The following is a 21,889-nucleotide window of genomic DNA, read 5'->3' on the forward strand; positions in this document are numbered from 1 at the left end:
AAATTAATTATTGAATAAATCCTATTTCAGTCACCTTAATTATTTATCTGGTAAAAGGGCAGCATCTTTCCACTCTAAAGAAATCCTTTAAAATTACACAACTTTTCTAAGTTTTCAAGGATGCTTCAAATGAAAATAATGTTTAAAATTCCAGCAAAAAACTAGTTTCTAAGATGTGAAAAAAATTATAGTTATAAAAAGTGGGAGATCACATTTCTATATTAATTTAACTTAAAATAAGAACACAAATTATGTCCACGTTTTTTGTGGGGATCAACTTAAAATAAAGACAATTTAACATAAAATTTGGTAATTGTGGCCTGCTAGACCAACACAAAACCTACTTTTAAAAACTTGTTTTCAAGGGAGTTTCGAGTGTGCTGAAAATGAATATCACATTTAAAATTGGGGCGACAACAAGTTTTCATGATTCTAATAAGACACTTTTCCACATAAATGTGCACACTGACACGTACAAAAATGGCAACCATTTTTAACAAAGAATTACATTGCTTAATATTCGGAAAACTTATTTGCAGATTTAAATAATTTTACGTTAAATCGTGTTCATTTTATGTTGATCGACAAAAAGTGGTCAGAAAGTGAAGGGTCATTTTACATTAAATAATTATATAAAAGTGATACCTAAGAAACATTTTATTTCACACGCACAATAATAAAATTTTATTTATGTGTTTGAATATAAATTTCATAATTATTGACAGTTGTTTTTGTTTCATTTCCTTAAAAATATTTCAAATTTAACACATAAGACACACAGATATACACACAGATTAACAAATAAAAAACAAGACAAAAAAATTAATTAAAAAATCATGGATATTCAAATTTTTTTTTAATAAAAGACATTTTATGAATGCTATGAATGGACGAAAATCCACACACAATTGTTTTTACACAGAAATGTGCAAATTTACACTTTTTCGGTTGAATAAACACATGTTACATACAGCAAAAGTAAACTCCATACGTCACAAATAAAACAAATAAAAATGTGTTCACACATTTATTTGTTTACACATGTTAAAAATAGATAAAAATGTGTTTACATGCACAAATAAAATAAAAATACACAAACCTACAACACATACATAAAAATAACTACATGTTAATGATTTGTAAATTTACACAGAAATCAATGAAAAAACATCAAATAAAAATTTTTCGATTTTTTTTATTTTTCAATAAAAAATTTTAAAAATTTCGATTCCAATTTCTCCATCTTTTTTAACAGTAGTAAACAATTTTTTTTCAAAAACAAAAATGCAAGAATATAAATCCTGTTTTTCTGCAAATTGAAACAATTGTTTTTTTGGAAAACAAAAAATTTCATTTTGATCACCAAAAATAATTTGCCCAAATTTGCTGAAATGAAAATGCAAAAATTTTTTTTCTTTTTCCATGAATTTAATTTGTTTAAAATTTAAATCTAAACAAATTAATTCGGGATGATGAAAATTTGAAAACCAAAATGTTTCACTTGAACTATCAAAACGAATACAGGAGGCTAATGAATCAAATGGATCATTTAAATGTTCAAATCCTTCAAGTTGAAAAATGTTTAATCTTTCACATTTTTTGGAAAATGAATGAATTTTGAAGTCTGCATCCAAAACAAAAACTGTATCGTTTTTTTCACACAAACAAACAAAATTTGTTTCTGTTTCAAAAAAATGTGTTAATTGAAAAAACGGAAAATGTGTTTTTTCTTTTAAAAACAGTAAATTTGTTTTTCCACAATAACCACAAACGACAAAAATGTTCTCTGTTGTAATCAAAATGTCATGAGGCATGAAGGATTCGTTTGTGACAGAAAAAAATTCAAATTCAGTTCTAAACTCGCCATTTTTTTTCAATTCAATCATTGAGTTATTATCTAAATCGCAAAGAAAAATGTGTTCATCTTTTTGGTTTACGATAATCGAAGCAATACATCTATCATATTTTGCTTTTGGTATATTGAATCTACTTTCTTTGGTAATTTTTATTTTTTCAACTTTTTCAAATGTGACAAATCCGTCATTTTCGTTTAGCAAGGAGTCAATGGTTTTGCACCAATAATCAGGAAATTCGACCAAAATTTCATATTTTGTCTTCGTCGATGGCAAATCATGTCGCAAAACTGGACATTGTTTTTCCAACATCTGCATTCCACACAAAACTTGGACATCTTGACGATCTTCACTCATCAAATGATCTAAATTCAGCCGCCATGTGGAAGTTTCTTGCAGAATTCCATCATTTTGTTGTGTCATTTGATGACATTTGGCCAATACTGATTGCATTCCGTCATTGATTTGGTCCTTCAGCTCCAAAGAATCATGTTTGGCTTTTTCACAAATCGATTCATATTCTGACCAGATCTGTGCACGTTTTATCTCACAGTCCGATTCAAATTTGCTAACAAATTGCAAAATCTTATCTGTTAATTTCTTCACTTCTCCTTCAAATGACGTCATATTGTGCCCGAGGGTAGATAATTGCTCTTTGCGTTTGGCAACTTCATCACAGACCCTTACTGGGGTCACATTCATGCATAAGGTCATAGGGTCATTTGCGTGTGTAGCGTAACATTTGGCGCAATAAAAATTGACGCATTTTTCGCAATACATCTCCAACTCTTTCTCATGGAGAGCACAATTGTTCTGCATCTTCATCACGAGAGCAATTACATCCGACCTTGGCATTGCATCCAAATCTTTGAACACGTGTTCCTTTTGGGTCACTCTTTTGTGGTATCGGATGCAATCGTTGCAGAACAGCTTTTCACACTCTCTGCACCAAAATTTTGCTACGGATGAGATGCCATCCTCCGAACACCAATCACATTTGAATTCAGATGAAGAATGGAATTCTTGCCGCATCAATTCCTTCGCGATAATCGGTGAGGCACCAAAGTCTTTCCAATCCACAAATTGTGCACAACATTTCGGACATGTGCAGTTTGTGTTCGTTTCATCCAAAGTTTTTCCGAAACATGACTGACATATGCTATGCAAACATGGCAAGCATTTCGATAGTCGGTTTAGTTGTTGTTCACAGGCGACACATTGGTAAAGCTGCTCGAATTTATTGGAAGCCATTGTCAAACTGAAATAAAACAAAATAAAAAATGGATTAGATTTCACAATTAAACATTATATCTATCTCGCTCTCTCTGATTGTATTATGTATAAAAAATTACAAAATATAAAATGGAGTTCACAATAAGTGATTGTGTTATACATGATATAGTTGCACACACACGTTAGGTTGGTAAAAAATAATGTCATTGTCATAAATTTTATTATGACAATGACAACAAAATAGAAAATCTTTTCTATTTCACAATTTACGATTGTATAATACATTATATAGTTACCTCCCCCACACACACATAATAAAATCAAACTGAAAAACAAAAATTTTAATGGATTAGAGTTCGAAATTAGCGATTTCATTATATATATATATATATATATATATATATATATATATATATATATATATATACTAGCCAAAGTACCCGTCGTTGACTGGATTCAAAAACTGCCTACAGAAAATGGACTCTGATTTATGAAATAGATAGGTTATGAAAAGGAAGGGTTGTAAAGAAATAGCTTCGAATTTTGGGTATCAAAACCAAAGCAAAAGTCTTGGGCACATTTTGACATTATATCTTGAGAATTATTTAGGATATAAAAACGTATCTGGTATATTCAGAAAAAATCTCAAGTTCTTCATAGAATGTTCACAGATGTTCAATGAAAGAACTATTGCTCCAACGACACACAGCAAGCTGATAGTCCAATTCTTACCAAACGCATCACAGCATTGCGTTGTCAATGGTTGCAACAGCTTCTGTTATTCGGGCCTTCAGCTCATCTATGTTTCTTGGAATAGGAGGCACATAGATCAGTTCTTTTACAACCCCCCCCCCAAAAAAAAAAATTTGCAGGATGTGAGATCTTTTTTTGCGAAATGCACGTTGCACAAGTGTCCATGATTCAGTTTTTGCAAATTTAAGCACACAAAATGCCTTTTCTGATTGAGTGAACGCCATTACTGAATCTGTAAAGAATGAAAAAAATCAATAGTCTTACAAAAAAACTTAACGCATTTAGCTTAAAAATGGCACCACTTTAATCTTATTACCATTCATAGTCAAGCAAATACAAGAACTTGAAATGTGCCCAAAACTTTTGGAACACCTTGTATGATGAAAGCAACAATAAAATAGATAAACCCCATAATTTATTATACCATACCTGTTCACATTGAAACACTTATCACAATATTCTGTGGATCTATATTAAAAAAACCTTGTTAAACTTTGTGACATATTTCCATTCTATAGAGGTCAGGCGTGAACAAACACCCAAAAAGTTTATTATACTATATTTCTTTAAACTGAAACATAATTATCAAAGTATACTTACGCAGATAGATATGAAAAGTCTTTATTAAAGTTTGTGCCTATTTCCATTCTATGGAGGCCAGGCGCGAATGCAGACCCCACAATTTTATTATACCATCCCTATTTAAGTTAAAACATACTTATCAAAGTATTATTATGTACATATATATCAAAAACACTTGTAAACGTTTTTTTAATTTCCATACTCTGTGGACCAGTCATATATGCAGACCCCACAATTTTAATGAATCATCATTATGCCAGATCAAACATACCATTCCTGTGTCTCGATACATCTTCTATCATTATATGTGATCAGTTTTCTATAATAGTCAACTATGTAGGAGCCTATTCGTGACCAGACACACAGACATTCAGCTTTATATTATAGATATATTTCCTGTTTTCTTACATAACACATTTCCAGAACTAATGTATATTTGTATGTATATAGATTAAATGGGAGATTATCAACATTGCTTTGGGATGCAAGCTAAAACAGGAGCAGTAGGAACTAAAAAAGGGGTCAGTAATCCCTTTTTTTAGTTCATATTTTCCCTGTGTTTATTTGCCTTCACACGAGAGCAGAGATAGACACAAAGACGATTTAAAAACAGCAATCTGGATTGGAACAACAAAAAAATTAAATTACCTCAGTCTAGGAGCATTGCTTTTTCTCTTATGATGCCAGAAAAAGATCAAGTGTATTATCAAATCAAATTAAACTACACTATTAAAAACTGATATTACACTTTGCTCCTAGCTGAAAAAAATATACATACATATTTGATAGGTTGGCCTTAAATAGGCCAAATTTAGCCGTTTTTTACGCTCTTTCATAACAAAAAATATGGCGGCCCCAAAAAACACAGTTTATGAAAAACGTAAAATAAGCCAAATTTAGCCGTTTTTATGCTCTTTCATGACAAAAAATATGGCGGCCTAAAAAAAAAAAAAAAACAGTTCATGAAAAACGTAAAAAAGGCCAAATTTGACCTTAAAAATGCCAATCTGTTAAATCTTAGAAAAGCCAAACTTTAAAAACAATCTGGTAACCTCCGTACATGATTCTAATGAAAATGATGGAAAAATGATTAAAAATGGCTGACGTACATGAGTGCTACCCTTCTAGCAAAATACGCATCGGCTCCGATGTTGTATGTAGTTCGACTTAGGAAACCGTTAGGTGTGTCAGAATTTTTTGGGAATTTTTGAAACCCCTAACACAAAACTGCGAATAAAATATAAAAAAACTCATAATTTCTCTTTTTAAAGTGGATTGTTTATTTTATGTATGGAATATACTTCCAAAATAAACTATTAAAGTTGTTTTAAAAATAGAAATATTTTCTTTTTTAAAAAAAAAAGTGTTTACAAAGTGCCTACGTGCGTTCATGCAGACATTGTTTTTACTTAATGAAATGAATTGAATTTTATGAGTTAAATTTTTCTTCAATGTTTTCACTTTAAAAAGCTATCAAAATTTTTCTATTGGTTCAATTTTTACGATATTTTCAGGTTCAATGTGACATTTTATGCTCTTTCCAATAAACCGAATATAATATTCTAGACAAGGAGTTTTTTTAAAATTAACCTCGCCATTTTGAAATGTCTATTAAAAATAATTTTCTCACCTCAAATTTATATATCACAAATTGAAGATAAAGGTCAATAAATAAAATAAGCTAATTTAAAACAAAAGAGAACAGTTATTTGCAAATTTACCTGTAAAGTCCAAAATCTTTTTTTTAAAAACCACGTTGAATGTTTTTAATGAAACCTTATAATTTTGTTATATTGTCCAGAAAATTTTGTACATTTACGACAATTTTTCTATTTTATTCAATGTTTTTTTTTCCTTTTTTTTAGATATTTAAAAAAGAATTGACTCCATAAAGAAATAAAATATATAAAATCAAACACTCATGTATTTCTTTGAGAGAAGAAAAAGAAAATCGAAAATTTGTCGAGTTTTTTTTTTAAAGGCAAACACTGATAAGTAAAATGTGATCATTTTCCACCTACGGGGCCCCTTAATTTTCACACACCAGCTTGATGGCTCCTGCGTATGTGTTGCTTTTATGTTTTATATCCCTTTTATCCATTCGTATTCCAAATTGGAAGCAACACAAGAAAGCAGCTTACTGACACCAGTTAATGCGTATGTAATGGCAGTCTTTTTCAAATGGTTGCTTAAAAACTCTTTCATTTAAATACATGGAATATAAAATATAAATATGGACAGATTCTCATAAATGAAGAATGGAAGCATCCATTGATTAGTATTTTATATAGATAAGTGATTTTTTGAATTTAAGTATATTTATTATATTTAGATCAAGTTAAAATTTGTTGAATTTCGTGAAATCTTTTTTTAAAAAAAACGATTTAAAAAAATTTTGTATTTTAAAGTTTGGTCTTTGCTCCTTTTATTAAAAAAAATTAGGGTTTAAATTACATTATTTATGTTAGCTTTGAAAGATAGGGAGTCTATGTAATCACTCCTTTTTTAATGGCGACTTCTGACACTCCTAGGGAAACGTTACTATTTTTACAAGGAAAGAATTTTTGCATCTGTGACTTAGTTTTTTTTTTATTTACTTATTTTGGCTTGAACTTTGCGCATGATTTTCTTATCATTTTATGTTTTCTATGTTTTTTGCTGTTTATCGTTATAGGTAATTATTACCAGGAAAATTGGTGAAAGTCAAAATGGAATGTCGTCGATCGAAATACAGTGAAATGGTTTTTGGTGCTAGTGCACTTATTTTTTTTTTATCATTTTATGTTTTCTATGTTTTTTGCTGTTTATCGTTATAGGTAATTATTACCAGGAAAATTGGTGAAAGTCAAAATGGAATGTCGTCGATCGAAATACAGTGAAATGGTTTTTGGTGCTAGTGCACTTATTTTTTTTTATCATTTTATGTTTTCTATGTTTTTTGCTGTTTATCGTTATAGGTAATTATTACCAGGAAAATTGGTGAAAGTCAAAATGGAATGTCGTCGATCGAAATACAGTGAAATGGTTTTTGGTGCTAGTGCACTTATTTTTTTTTTATCATTTTATGTTTTCTATGTTTTTTGCTGTTTATCGTTATAGGTAATTATTACCAGGAAAATTGGTGAAAGTCAAAATGGAATGTCGTCGATCGAAATACAGTGAAATGGTTTTTGGTGCTAGTGCACTTATTTTTTTTTATCATTTTATGTTTTCTATGTTTTTTGCTGTTTATCGTTATAGGTAATTATTACCAGGAAAATTGGTGAAAGTCAAAATGGAATGTCGTCGATCGAAATACAGTGAAATGGTTTTTGGTGTTTATCGTTATAGGTAATTATTACCAGGAAAATTGGTGAAAGTCAAAATGGAATGTCGTCGATCGAAATACAGTGAAATGGTTTTTGCTGTTTATCGTTATAGGTAATTATTACCAGGAAAATTGGTGAAAGTCAAAATGGAATGTCGTCGATCGAAATACAGTGAAATGGTTTTTGGTGTTTATCGTTATAGGTAATTATTACCAGGAAAATTGGTGAAAGTCAAAATGGAATGTCGTCGATCGAAATACAGTGAAATGGTTTTTGGTGCTAGTGCACTTATTTTTTTTTTATCGTTTTATGTTTTCTATGTTTTTTGCTGTTTATCGTTATAGGTAATTATTACCAGGAAAATTGGTGAAAGTCAAAATGGAATGTCGTCGATCGAAATACAGTGAAATGGTTTTTGCTGTTTATCGTTATAGGTAATTATTACCAGGAAAATTGGTGAAAGTCAAAATGGAATGTCGTCGATCGAAATACAGTGAAATGGTTTTTGGTGTTTATCGTTATAGGTAATTATTACCAGGAAAATTGGTGAAAGTCAAAATGGAATGTCGTCGATCGAAATACAGTGAAATGGTTTTTGGTGCTAGTGCACTTATTTTTCTTTTATCATTTTATGTTTTCTATGTTTTTTGCTGTTTATCGTTATAGGTAATTATTACCAGGAAAATTGGTGAAAGTCAAAATGGAATGTCGTCGATCGAAATACAGTGAAATGGTTTTTGGTGTTTATCGTTATAGGTAATTATTACCAGGAAAATTGGTGAAAGTCAAAATGGAATGTCGTCGATCGAAATACAGTGAAATGGTTTTTGGTGTTTATCGTTATAGGTAATTATTACCAGGAAAATTGGTGAAAGTCAAAATGGAATGTCGTCGATCGAAATACAGTGAAATGGTTTTTGGTGTTTATCGTTATAGGTAATTATTACCAGGAAAATTGGTGAAAGTCAAAATGGAATGTCGTCGATCGAAATACAGTGAAATGGTTTTTGGTGCTAGTGCACTTATTTTTTTTTATCATTTTATGTTTTCTATGTTTTTTGCTGTTTATCGTTATAGGTAATTATTACCAGGAAAATTGGTGAAAGTCAAAATGGAATGTCGTCGATCGAAATAAAGTGAAATGGTTTTTGGTGCTAGTGCACTTATTTTTTTTTCATCATTTTATGTTTTCTATGTTTTTTGCTGTTTATCGTTATAGGTAATTATTACCAGGAAAATTGGTGAAAGTCAAAATGGAATGTCGTCGATCGAAATACAGTGAAATGGTTTTTGCTGTTTATCGTTATAGGTAATTATTACCAGGAAAATTGGTGAAAGTCAAAATGGAATGTCGTCGATCGAAATACAGTGAAATGGTTTTTGCTGTTTATCGTTATAGGTTATTATTACCAGGAAAATTGGTGAAAGTCAAAATGGAATGTCGTCGATCGAAATACAGTGAAATGGTTTTTGCTGTTTATCGTTATAGGTAATTATTACCAGGAAAATTGGTGAAAGTCAAAATGGAATGTCGTCGATCGAAATACAGTGAAATGGTTTTTGGTGCTAGTGCACTTATTTTTTTTTTATCATTTTATGTTTTCTATGTTTTTTGCTGTTTATCGTTATAGGTAATTATTACCAGGAAAATTGGTGAAAGTCAAAATGGAATGTCGTCGATCGAAATACAGTGAAATGGTTTTTGGTGTTTATCGTTATAGGTAATTATTACAAGGAAAATTGGTGAAAGTCAAAATGGAATGTCGTCGATCGAAATACAGTGAAATGGTTTTTGGTGTTTATCGTTATAGGTAATTATTACCAGGAAAATTGGTGAAAGTCAAAATGGAATGTCGTCGATCGAAATACAGTGAAATGGTTTTTGGTGTTTATCGTTATAGGTAATTATTACCAGGAAAATTGGTGAAAGTCAAAATGGAATGTCGTCGATCGAAATACAGTGAAATGGTTTTTGGTGCTAGTGCACTTATTTTTTTTTTATCATTTTATGTTTTCTATGTTTTTTGCTGTTTATCGTTATAGGTAATTATTACCAGGAAAATTGGTGAAAGTCAAAATGGAATGTCGTCGATCGAAATACAGTGAAATGGTTTTTGCTGTTTATCGTTATAGGTAATTATTACCAGGAAAATTGGTGAAAGTCAAAATGGAATGTCGTCGATCGAAATACAGTGAAATGGTTTTTGCTGTTTATCGTTATAGGTAATTATTACCAGGAAAATTGGTGAAAGTCAAAATGGAATGTCGTCGATCGAAATACAGTGAAATGGTTTTTGGTGTTTATCGTTATAGGTAATTATTACCAGGAAAATTGGTGAAAGTCAAAATGGAATGTCGTCGATCGAAATACAGTGAAATGGTTTTTGCTGTTTATCATTATAGGTAATTATTACCAGGAAAATTGGTGAAAGTCAAAATGGAATGTCGTCGATCGAAATACAGTGAAATGTTTTTTGCTGTTTATCGTTATAGGTAATTATTACCAGGAAAATTGGTGAAAGTCAAAATGGAATGTCGTCGATCGAAATACAGTGAAATGGTTTTTGGTGTTTATCGTTATAGGTAATTATTACCAGGAAAATTGGTGAAAGTCAAAATGGAATGTCGTCGATCGAAATACAGTGAAATGGTTTTTGGTGCTAGTGCACTTATTTTTTTTTTATCATTTTATGTTTTCTATGTTTTTTGCTGTTTATCGTTATAGGTAATTATTACCAGGAAAATTGGTGAAAGTCAAAATGGAATGTCGTCGATCGAAATACAGTGAAATGGTTTTTGGTGTTTATCGTTATAGGTAATTATTACAAGGAAAATTGGTGAAAGTCAAAATGGAATGTCGTCAATCGAAATACAGTGAAATGGTTTTTGGTGTTTATCGTTATAGGTAATTATTACCAGGAAAATTGGTGAAAGTCAAAATGGAATGTCGTCGATCGAAATACAGTGAAATGGTTTTTGGTGTTTATCGTTATAGGTAATTATTACCAGGAAAATTGGTGAAAGTCAAAATGGAATGTCGTCGATCGAAATACAGTGAAATGGTTTTTGGTGCTAGTGCACTTATTTTTTTTTTATCATTTTATGTTTTCTATGTTTTTTGCTGTTTATCGTTATAGGAAATTATTACCAGGAAAATTGGTGAAAGTCAAAATGGAATGTCGTCGATCGAAATACAGTGAAATGGTTTTTGGTGCTAGTGCACTTATTTTTTTTTTATCATTTTATGTTTTCTATGTTTTTTGCTGTTTATCGTTATAGGTAATTATTACCAGGAAAATTGGTGAAAGTCAAAATGGAATGTCGTCGATCGAAATACAGTGAAATGGTTTTTTTATCATTTTATGTTTTCTATGTTTTTTGCTGTTTATCGTTATAGGTAATTATTACCAGGAAAATTGGTGAAAGTCAAAATGGAATGTCGTCGATCGAAATACAGTGAAATGGTTTTTTTATCATTTTATGTTTTCTATGTTTTTTGCTGTTTATCGTTATAGGTAATTATTACCAGGAAAATTGGTGAAAGTCAAAATGGAATGTCGTTGATCGAAATACAGTGAAATGGTTTTTGGTGTTTATCGTTATAGGTAATTATTACCAGGAAAATTGGTGAAAGTCAAAATGGAATGTCGTCGATCGAAATACAGTGAAATGGTTTTTGGTGTTTATCGTTATAGGTAATTATTACCAGGAAAATTGGTGAAAGTCAAAATGGAATGTCGTCGATCGAAATACAGTGAAATGGTTTTTGGTGTTTATCGTTATAGGTAATTATTACCAGGAAAATTGGTGAAAGTCAAAATGGAATGTCGTCGATCGAAATACAGTGAAATGGTTTTTGCTGTTTATCGTTATAGGTAATTATTACCAGGAAAATTGGTGAAAGTCAAAATGGAATGTCGTCGATCGAAATACAGTGAAATGGTTTTTGCTGTTTATCGTTATAGGTAATTATTACCAGGAAAATTGGTGAAAGTCAAAATGGAATGTCGTCGATCGAAATACAGTGAAATGGTTTTTGCTGTTTATCGTTATAGGTAATTATTACCAGGAAAATTGGTGAAAGTCAAAATGGAATGTCGTCGATCGAAATACAGTGAAATGGTTTTTGCTGTTTATCGTTATAGGTAATTATTACCAGGAAAATTGGTGAAAGTCAAAATGGAATGTCGTCGATCGAAATACAGTGAAATGGTATTTGCTGTTTATCGTTATAGGTAATTATTACCAGGAAAATTGGTGAAAGTCAAAATGGAATGTCGTCGATCGAAATACAGTGAAATGGTTTTTGCTGTTTATCGTTATAGGTAATTATTACCAGGAAAATTGGTGAAAGTCAAAATGGAATGTCGTCGATCGAAATACAGTGAAATGGTTTTTGCTGTTTATCGTTATAGGTAATTATTACCAGGAAAATTGGTGAAAGTCAAAATGGAATGTCGTCGATCGAAATACAGTGAAATGGTTTTTGGTGTTTATCGTTATAGGTAATTATTACCAGGAAAATTGGTGAAAGTCAAAATGGAATGTCGTCGATCGAAATACAGTGAAATGGTTTTTGCTGTTTATCGTTATAGGTAATTATTACCAGGAAAATTGGTGAAAGTCAAAATGGAATGTCGTCGATCGAAATACAGTGAAATGGTTTTTGGTTTTAGTGCACTTATTTTTAGAGCATGTCCATGAAAAATATGGTAATTAAAAAAATCCTTAATAAGCTTTGGGAAAAAAACATGTTTTGAATAATTGGTACAAGTGCACTTCCTGATCCCTGCTGAAATAACATTTAAAAAGCCATTCTTAACATGAGGAGAGGATGGTGTTTTGTACCTATTCTGTACATTAATCTTACAACTGAAAAATATAAAACTTTAATTAAACTAGGAGATACGATTAAAAAAATAGCGTGGATCAATAAGTGTACTAGCACCAAATATTTGAAATTTTTATTTTTTTGAACAAAAAATAATTATTAAAACAAACACAGTAGTGCTCTCGTCAATAAGTTTTTATTTTGTTCAGGAAAATAAGTTACTCATGCACTTAATGAGCCAGGCTGAAATAATGACATTTAGAAAGCCATTCTTAACATGGGGACGGGAGGGTGTTGTGTACCTATTCTTTAATTTCACCTAACAATTTAATAAAAACAGGTATTGCAACCCTTTAATTAAACTTGAAAATACTATTAAAAAAATAGCACGAATCAATATGTGCACTAGCACCAACATTTCATTGTATTTCAATCGACCACATTTCAAAGCTTTTGGTTTATTTTATCACCACAATTGCTAATTTTGTATTTCACCAAATTTCCTGTAAATAATTACCTATAACGCTAAACTCCGGAAAAAAAGATGAAATCATAATAACAAAATGATGCACAAAGTTCAAGACAAAATAAAAAAATGAAAACTAAGTCACACACGCAAAAGTTCTTTCCTTGTAAAAATAATAACAACTCCCTAAGTCGAACAACGTACAACATCGGAGCCGACGAATATTTCGCTAGAGGAGTAGCATTCATGTACATCCGCCTTTTTTCTTTTTTTATCCAAAGAAATATTTGCCAGCATCCGGGATTCAAACTGCATCGATCAAACCTGTACGAGCGCCCTCCCCTCTATTAATTTGTTTCTGTTCGGTTTCTTTCAATTCTTTTTCAGTGGATTATTATTCAATGGGCACTAATATACCAAATTATAAAAAAAAAATTCGAAAGTTAATATTTCAACATCTTAAAAGGGTGCTCACTTTTTAGTTACAACGTTATAGTAAATTGATCCCCCCATTTTTTAACACTGAAGCACGTGGGAAAATTGAAAGAAATTAAGAATAGAAATTTTTTTTTTCTCAATGCAAAACACAGAATATTTTTTTTTTTAGACTGGTTTCGGTCATGTTACCGCATAAAAAAACTAAAATCTCTATTTTAAAAGTTTTAATCGAAAAAAATAATTCCCGACAAACATTAACAAAGGGGCGGATATTACTTTTAATCTGAGAATAAATAGAATAAAAATGAAAAACAAATTAAAATCTTACAAAAAAAAAAAACATTTGTCGATTAAATATTTCAATTGGTGGAAGTCAAAATAGAATCCGTGCTATTTTTAAATATTATTTTCAACTTTAATTAAAGTTTTATGATCCCTGCGTAATTAAAAAAATCCCAATAAGCTTTGGGAAAGAATAAACATGTTTTGAATGATTGAAATTTTTATTTTATTTTGGAATAATTATTAAAACAAAAACATTAATGTTTTCGTTCAGTAGTTTTTATTTTATTCAAGAAAGTTTTTATTTTATTCAAGAAAATAAAAAGGTACTCATGCACTTATTGAGCCATGTTAAAATAATGACATTATTTAGAAAGCCATTCTTAACATGGGGACGGGAGGGTGTTGTGTACCTATTCTGTACTTTCACCTAACAATTTAATAAAAACAGGTATCGTAAAACTTTAATTAAACTTGGAAAATACTTTTTAAAAATAACGCGGATCAATACGTGCACTAGCACCGAATAACATTTCACTGTGTTTCGATCGACGACATTCCATGAGAGGCACGTACACACTAGAGCTTTTTGTTTATCGCCACAAGTGCTAATTTTGACTTTAACCAAATTTCCTGTTAATAATTTACTATATCGAAAACTCCGGGGGGGGGGGGAACAAAAAACTAGGTCACACATGCAAAAATTCTTTCCTTGTAAAAATAATAACGGCTCCCTCAGTCAAACAACATACAACATCGGAGCCGAGTAATTAACGCTCCCTCTGACATATGACCGGAAGTTTGGGGCATATGTCCTATTGTTTTGATTCTACATACGTGAATGAATGAACGAATTGTCACCAAAACATACGAACAATTCTTTTACCTAATAATAAATTAGAAAAAAAACCTTTTTGGTACTTGTGCAGTTCTGCTACCGCGAGTATATGAACCATTCTTCACTTTCACCTAACAATTTAAAGAAAAATATTTTTTTGTTTTAAAGTTCGTAAAGACGAAACTGCACTAGTAGCAAATGTCTTTTTGGTTAGGAATGAAAGTATGGTGAAAAAGGGTAAATAAATTAGAAAAAAAACTTTTGTGCAGTTGTGCACTGGGTTTGTTTAACCGTACACAGATTCGAAAAAGTTGTCAAAAAAAAAACTTTTGTGCAGTTGTGCACTGGGTTTGTTTAACCATACACAGATTCGAAAAAGTTGTCAAAAAAAAAACTTTTGTGCAGTTGTGCACTGGGTTTGTTTAACCATACACAGATTCGAAAAAGTTGTCAAAAAAAACCAAAAAAACAAATATATAACAAATAAATGTTATCAAAGGCAAGATAAGTTTCTTTTCTACCTAACTGGATATGTTTTTAGTGTTTTTATTCACGGTAACATGTTTAGTCAGCTCAAAAACAGTGTTTACCGATGTATTTTTTTTTTCTAATTTATTATTAGGTGAAAGAATGGTTCGTATGTTTTGGTGACAATTCGTTCATTCATTTACGTATGTAAAAGCAAAACAAATAGACATGTCCCAAACTTCCAGTCACGTGTCAGAGGGAGCATTAATTACTTTCAGTGACGTGCGCGTAGGCCGTCCGCCATGTTTTTAGCGATTTTGGGTAAGTGGCAGGATTCTCAACCTCCGCCATTTTTTTTTTGTAAATTTTTAGATTAGGTCCACCTCCACAATTTTCTTATAAATGACGATTTTGATAGGTTTTTGATTATGCTGAATACGGAAATCGCATTGAAATTTTGCAGAAATAAGTAGTTATTGAGATATAGAAAGTTGTATTATGCACTGTATTCTTTGGCGGTCATCTTTGTTATGCGTGTGCGCGCGCCATAAACAAATCTAAGAGCATAACAAAGATGGCCGCCAAAGAATACAATGCATAAAACATTTTATATCTCGATAACTACTTATTTCTGCAAAATTTCAATGCGATTTCCGTATTCCATATAGTCAAAATCCTATAAAAGTCGTCATTTAAAAGAAAATTGTGGAAGTGGACCTAATCTAAAAAAAAAATACATTTTTTTTTATGGAAAAGTATTTTTACTCCATCGTTTTCGTTAAACTATTTTTTAGGAGAGGGGGTATATTTTAACAGTTTTTTCATGCAAAGAAACATTTGCCAGCAGCCGACGTTTCCAGAAGCTTACAAAAAAAACAAAAAAAAAACACGGTATTTAAACTGCATCGAAAATAAAGCGACACCCACTATAATTTGTTTCGGTAAATTTTACTGGAAGGCCTGTCTAGCAGTCTCAGAAATTTTGTAGGAATTTTTGACACCCCTAACACGAAACTGCGAATACAATATAAAAATCTCGTAATTTCTCTGTTAAAAGTGGGTTATTTATTTTCTTTATGGATTATACTTCCAAAATAAACTATTACAGTTGTTTTAAAAGTAATAAAAATATTTTTATTTTTTTTTTAAAACAGTAATGAATTTTCCGAACTCAATATTTTTCAATTTTTAAACTCAATATTTTTAAATTTTAAAATTTTAAAAATCTATCAAAATTTTTCTATTGATTCTATTTTTACGATATTTTCAGGGTCAATGTGAAATTTTATGTTCTTTCCAATAAACCGAATATAATATTTTAGACAAACGGTTTTTTTAAATTCACGCCCCCCCATTTTCACGCCCCCCCATTTTCACGCCCCCCCCATTTTCAACTTTCTCTTAAAAAGTAAATAATTAATTTATGTTTAATAGGTTTATATATCACAAATTGAAGAGAAAAGGTCAATAAATAATATATTCAAATTTAAAACAAAAAAAAAACACTTTTTTAGAAATTTACCTGTAAAGTCCGAAGTTTAAAACCTTATTTTATAAGAACACATTGTTTCTTTTTGTCTTTTTTTTTTTTTTAATGAAACCTTGGTCCTTGCTCCTTTAATTGAAAAAAAAATTAGGGCTTGAATTACATTTTTCGAGGAGTTATAAGCTTAAAAAGATAGGGGGTCGAATAATTTACGCCTCTCATTTTGAAATGTCTATTAAAAAGTAAATAATTAATTTATGTTTAATAGGTTTATATATCACAAATTGAAGAGAAAAGGTCAATAAATAATATATTCAAATTTAAAACAAAAAAAAAAAACACTTTTTTAGAAATTTACCTGTAAAGTCCGAAGTTTAAAACCTTTTTTTTAAAAAAAAAACACATTGTTTTGTTTTGTTTTTTTTTTAAATAAAACCTTGGTCCTTACTCCTTTAATTGAAAAAAAAAATTAGGGCTTGAATTACATTTTTCGAGGAGTTATAAGCTTGGAAAGATGGGGTGGAATTATTCACTATTTTCGCGAAATTTCTGAGACTGCTACTGTCTCACGTTTGTATATAATATATATATATTTTTTTACATTTCTGTGTGCTAAAAATGAATCTGTAAACCGCTTCTGTTGCAAAAAAAAAAAAAATAGTTTTCATATGAAAAAAAAAAAATTTGGTGTTTATTTGCTAAAGGATTTTTCGATTTCTTTTGTTTTCATTTTTCAATAAAGACACGAGAAAAAAAAAAGAAAAAAATCTGTATTATTTTACTTTAAGGCTCGTCTCACATTTGTATTAAAAAAAAAAAACTTGTCTTTTTTTGTGTAGTTTTCGGTATGCTTTAAAAGAATATGGTAACCGTTTCCGTCGCAAATTTATCGTTTGCATGGTATGAACCCTATGGGACTATTTTCCATTTCACAGCCTTGCCTTAGTTTACACTACGCGCGAGCATAAACGATGGCTGTTAAATGTACACTCGTGTAACAAACTGCCTTGCCACAGTGTAGTAGCAGTAGTATTAGCGAAAACTTAAAATTAGACAAAAAACAAGTAGTTTTCCAAATATTAAGCGAAGTAATTCTATGTTATCATGAGTGGCCATTTTGTACACGTAATACTTGGAAAACTACTTGTTTTCGTCTGATTTTAAATTATCGCCATTACTAGACTGAGAACGCAGTTTGGTACGCGAGTGCACATTTACAGCCTTCGCTCATGCTCACGCATAGCATAAATGAAGGCTAAGCTGTGAAACAGAAAATAGTCCCAGAGTTCAGGGATTAATACCATGCAAAAGAAATCAAACAAAAAACTTTTTAGTCAATAAACGCACAAAAAAATGCCTCCTCAGTCAGGTGGCCAGAAGTGGGTGCTCATTTAAAGTTAAATTTAAATGGGAAAGAGATCACCCACTTTTCGAAAATTTTCTCCATATCATGAAAACTTTTTTTGCGATGAAAACGGTTTGCACCATTCGTTTTTAGCACACTGAAATCTACAAAAAATATTTTGTTCCATACAAACGTGAGAAGGGGCTTAAAGTAAAATAATACCTTTGTTTCTGTTCGGTTTCTTGCCATTTTTTCAGTGGATTATTATTGGATGAACACTAATATACCAGGTTATTAAAAAACATATCAATAAAAATAAAAAGTTAATATTCGACATCTGAAAAGGGTGCTCACTTTCTAGTTACAACGTTATAGTAAATCGATCCCAATTTTTTAAACACTGAAACACGTGGGAAAATAAAAAGACATTAACAAGAAATAGAAAATATTTTTTTTTAATGAAAAGTACAGAAAAAATTGTTTTTACTGGTTTCGGACATGTTACCGCCTTTAAAAAATAAAATCTCTATTTAAAAAGTTTCAATCGAAAAGAATTCCAGACAAACATTAAAAAAAAAGGGGTTGAGGGGGGGGGGTAAAATATTACTTTTTAATCTGAGAATAAATAGAATTAAAATCCTACGAAAAAAACATTTGTCGTTGATTTAAATATTTCAATAAATTTTTTAACAAAAACAAATTTAATTTTTTAAAATAATTTACTTACATGTTTTTGATGAATTGAAGATGTTCGTGGATTGTTTTTAAACTTTATTTTTTTGCATAAGTTAATTCAATGGCGATTACAAAAAACAAAAATGAGACACGTGATTATTTGAAGCAATTTGATTGGATTATTTTTTTTTATATAAGTGGCTATTTAGTTTAATGCAGACAAAGACAGGGGAGGAGGAGCAAAAGGTATAAAGGGGAAGACAAAAGGAGAGAACGAAAGCAAAGAGGCAAAGTTGGAAGGGGATAGATCACTTTTCCATGTAAACTTAAAATGAGCACCCACTTTCTGGCCACCTGAGAGAGTGTTTATTGGCTGAAAGGTTTTTTCCATTTCGGTACTTTTTCTATTTTAATCTTTTAATAAAGACACGAGGAAATTTAAAAATAAACAAAAATCGGTATTTTTTTACTTGAAGTTTGTATTGTCAGGAATAACACGATGTTACGGGACCACTGATTGGTCTTGTCGCTAATGAGACAAGATCGGGGATTGGCCACTAAAGGGACTCCCCGACCAGAGCCTAAATGCAACGACTGTACATTAATCTCATCAAGGGATTATGAACTACTCGGCCCATGCCAGCAAAATAAGACCAACTAATTTTGCAACAGACCTACCTATGGCAGTCAACTTTTTCTTCAAGACCACGGTAAGTTCTGTTTCATTTTGTTACGTCTGACACTGGGCCTATTTTCAGGCTATGAGAGAGTTTTCTCAGAGTATAGAACAAAATATTTTTTTTGTAGATTTCGGTGTGCTTTAAAAGAATATGGGGTACTAGTGCACTTATTGATCCGTGCTGAAATAATAACGTTATTATTTAAAAAAACAAAAAAACATTCTTAACATGGGGAGGGGAGAGTGTTTTGTACCTATTCTGTACTTTAATCTTAAAATTGAATAAAACTTTAATTAAACTTGGAAATACTGATCCGCCTCGTTTTTTAAATCGTAAGTGCATTTGCACCGAATATGGTAACCGTTTCCATCGAAAATTTACCATTTGCATGGTATTAACCCCTGAAGTCTGGGACTAGTTTCTATTTCACAGCCTAACCTTCATTTACGCTACGAGCAAGCATAAAAGAAAGCTGTTAAATGTGCACTCGCATACTAAACTGCCTTGTCACTGTGTAGTATTCGTGAAAATTTAAAATTCGATGAAAAACAAGTAGTTTTCCAAATATTAAGCCATGTGCTTCTAGGTTATCACGGGTGGCGTCAAAATGTGCGCGCGCTTGCACATACAAAAATGGCCACCCGTGATACCATATAGAATTACATGGTTTAATATGTGCAAAACCACTGTTTTTTTCACATAATTTTAAAATTTCGCCAATACTACATGGTGACAAGGCAGTTTGGTATGCGAGTGCACATTTAACGGCCTTCGTTTTTGCTCGCAGTAAGCGTAAACGAGGGCTACGTTGTGAAATGAAAATAGTCCCAGAGTTCAGGGGTTAATACCATGCAAAAAAAAAACATTTCTAAGCCAATAAACACACAAAAAAAAACCTCTCTCAGCTGGCCAGAAAGTGATCACCCACTTTTCGAAAAAGTAATTTCTTCATACCATGAAAACTATCCTTTTGTGATGGAAACGGTTTGCAGATTCGTTTTTAGCACATTGAAATCTACAAAAAAAATATTTTGTTCTATACGAACGTGAGAAGGGGCTCAAAGTAAAACAATACCTTTGTTGGGTTTGTATTACTGTACACATAGATTCGAAAAAGTTGTCAAAAAACAAATATATAACAAATAAATGTTATCAAAGGCGAGATAAGTTACTTTTCTGCCAAACTGGATATATTTTTGTGTTTTTATTCAATGTAACATATTTATTCATCTCGAAAAACAGTGTTTACCGATGTATTCGAAAATTCAAGATGGCGTCTCACACCCTCTTTAACACCGTAAGTATGGAAAAAGGTGTTATAAATAAAAAACTATACAAAATACTATTAAAACCCGCCGAATATATGTCAACTTATGTCACGGTAAAATATATTGAGCGAGTTTTTAACAGTATTTTATCCGGTTTTTTATTTATAACACTTTTTCCCAAACTTACCGGGTTAAAGAGAGAATCAGACGCCATCTTGAATGTTCCAATACATCGGTAAACACTGTATGGTTTTCGAGCTGAATAAACATGTTACATTGAATAAAAACACGAAAAATATATCCAGTTTGGTAGAAAAGTAACTTATCTTGCCTTTGATAACATTTGTTATATATTTGTTTTTTGACAACTTTTTCGAAACTAGGTGTACAGTAATACAAACCCCCTTTGTTTCTGTTCGGTTTCTTGCAATTTTTTCAGTGGATTAATAATGGATGGACACTAATATACCAGATTATTTAAAAAATATGTAAATAAAAAAGTTATTATTTCGACATCTGAAAAGGGTACTTATTTTTTAGTTACAACGTTATAGTAAATCGATCCCCCATTTTTAACACGTGGGAAAATGAAAAGAAGAATAGAAAATGATTGTTGTTTTTTACTGGCTTCGGACATGTTACCGCCTTTAAAAAAATAAAATCTCTATTTAAAAAGTTTCAATCGAAAAAAATAATTCCAGACAAACATTAAAAAGGGGGGGGGGTAAAATATTACTTTTTAATCTGAGATGAAATAGAATTAAAATGAAAAACGAATTAAAATATTACAAAAAAAAAAAACATTTGTCGTCGATTTAAATATTTCAATCAATTTTTTAACAAAAAACAAATTTAATTTTTTTAAATAATTTACTTACATTTTTTTGATGAATTGAAGATGTTTGTGGATTGTTTTTAAACTATATTTTTTTGTATAAGTTCAGTTAATGGTGATGACAAAAAAAGAAAGATGAGACACGTGATTATTTGAAGCAATTTGATTGGATGATTGTTTTTTTTTTATGAGGCTTAGAGGAAAAAAGAAAGAAGGAAGGAGGAGAGAACGAAGGTAAATGAAGGAGATATAGAAAGGTAGAGAGGGGGAAGGGGAGAAAGAGAAAAAAAAACGCGTAAACTTTGATTGCCAGAGCAAGGTAGCCGAAAGAAAGAGGGTTTAAGGTCACGTTAACAGGACTATATCTACATTGTGTGTACGTGTGTATCTGTCTCCCCCCCCTCTCTCTCTCTCTCTCTATCTCTCTCTCTCTCTCTCTATATATATATATATATATATATATATATATAATTATAAAAAAAGTGAACCGTTGCGTAAATTCAATCAACTAAAAAAATGGAAACCGGGGTGAGGAAAAGAATATATAT

At 30.8% G+C, this 21,889-nt stretch overlaps 1 protein-coding gene across 1 annotated transcript; it reads right to left on the bottom strand.

Annotated features, from left to right (window-relative positions):
* Positions 1–273: 273 nt before the first annotated feature.
* LOC145270169 (uncharacterized) lies at positions 274–21,481 on the bottom strand. Its single transcript, XM_080125791.1, has 3 exons — positions 21,385–21,481; positions 1,378–3,111; positions 274–277 (listed from the first exon to the last, which is right to left on the bottom strand). The coding sequence occupies exons 2-3, from the start codon at positions 3,102–3,104 to the stop codon at positions 274–276; spliced, it is 1,731 nt and encodes a 576-aa protein (XP_079981917.1). The 5' UTR covers positions 3,105–3,111; positions 21,385–21,481.
* Positions 21,482–21,889: the final 408 nt, after the last annotated feature.

This window comes from Euprymna scolopes, chromosome 46 (genome assembly GCF_053919585.1).
Source record: "Euprymna scolopes isolate OS-2025 chromosome 46, ASM5391958v1, whole genome shotgun sequence".
NCBI classification, from domain to species: Eukaryota; Metazoa; Mollusca; class Cephalopoda; order Sepiida; family Sepiolidae; genus Euprymna; species Euprymna scolopes.

Bases quoted from the DNA above. Each gene is read 5' to 3' on its own strand.
- LOC145270169 (XM_080125791.1), bottom strand. From the start codon at position 3,104: ATGGCTTCCAATAAATTCGAGCAGCTTTACCAATGTGTCGCCTGTGAA.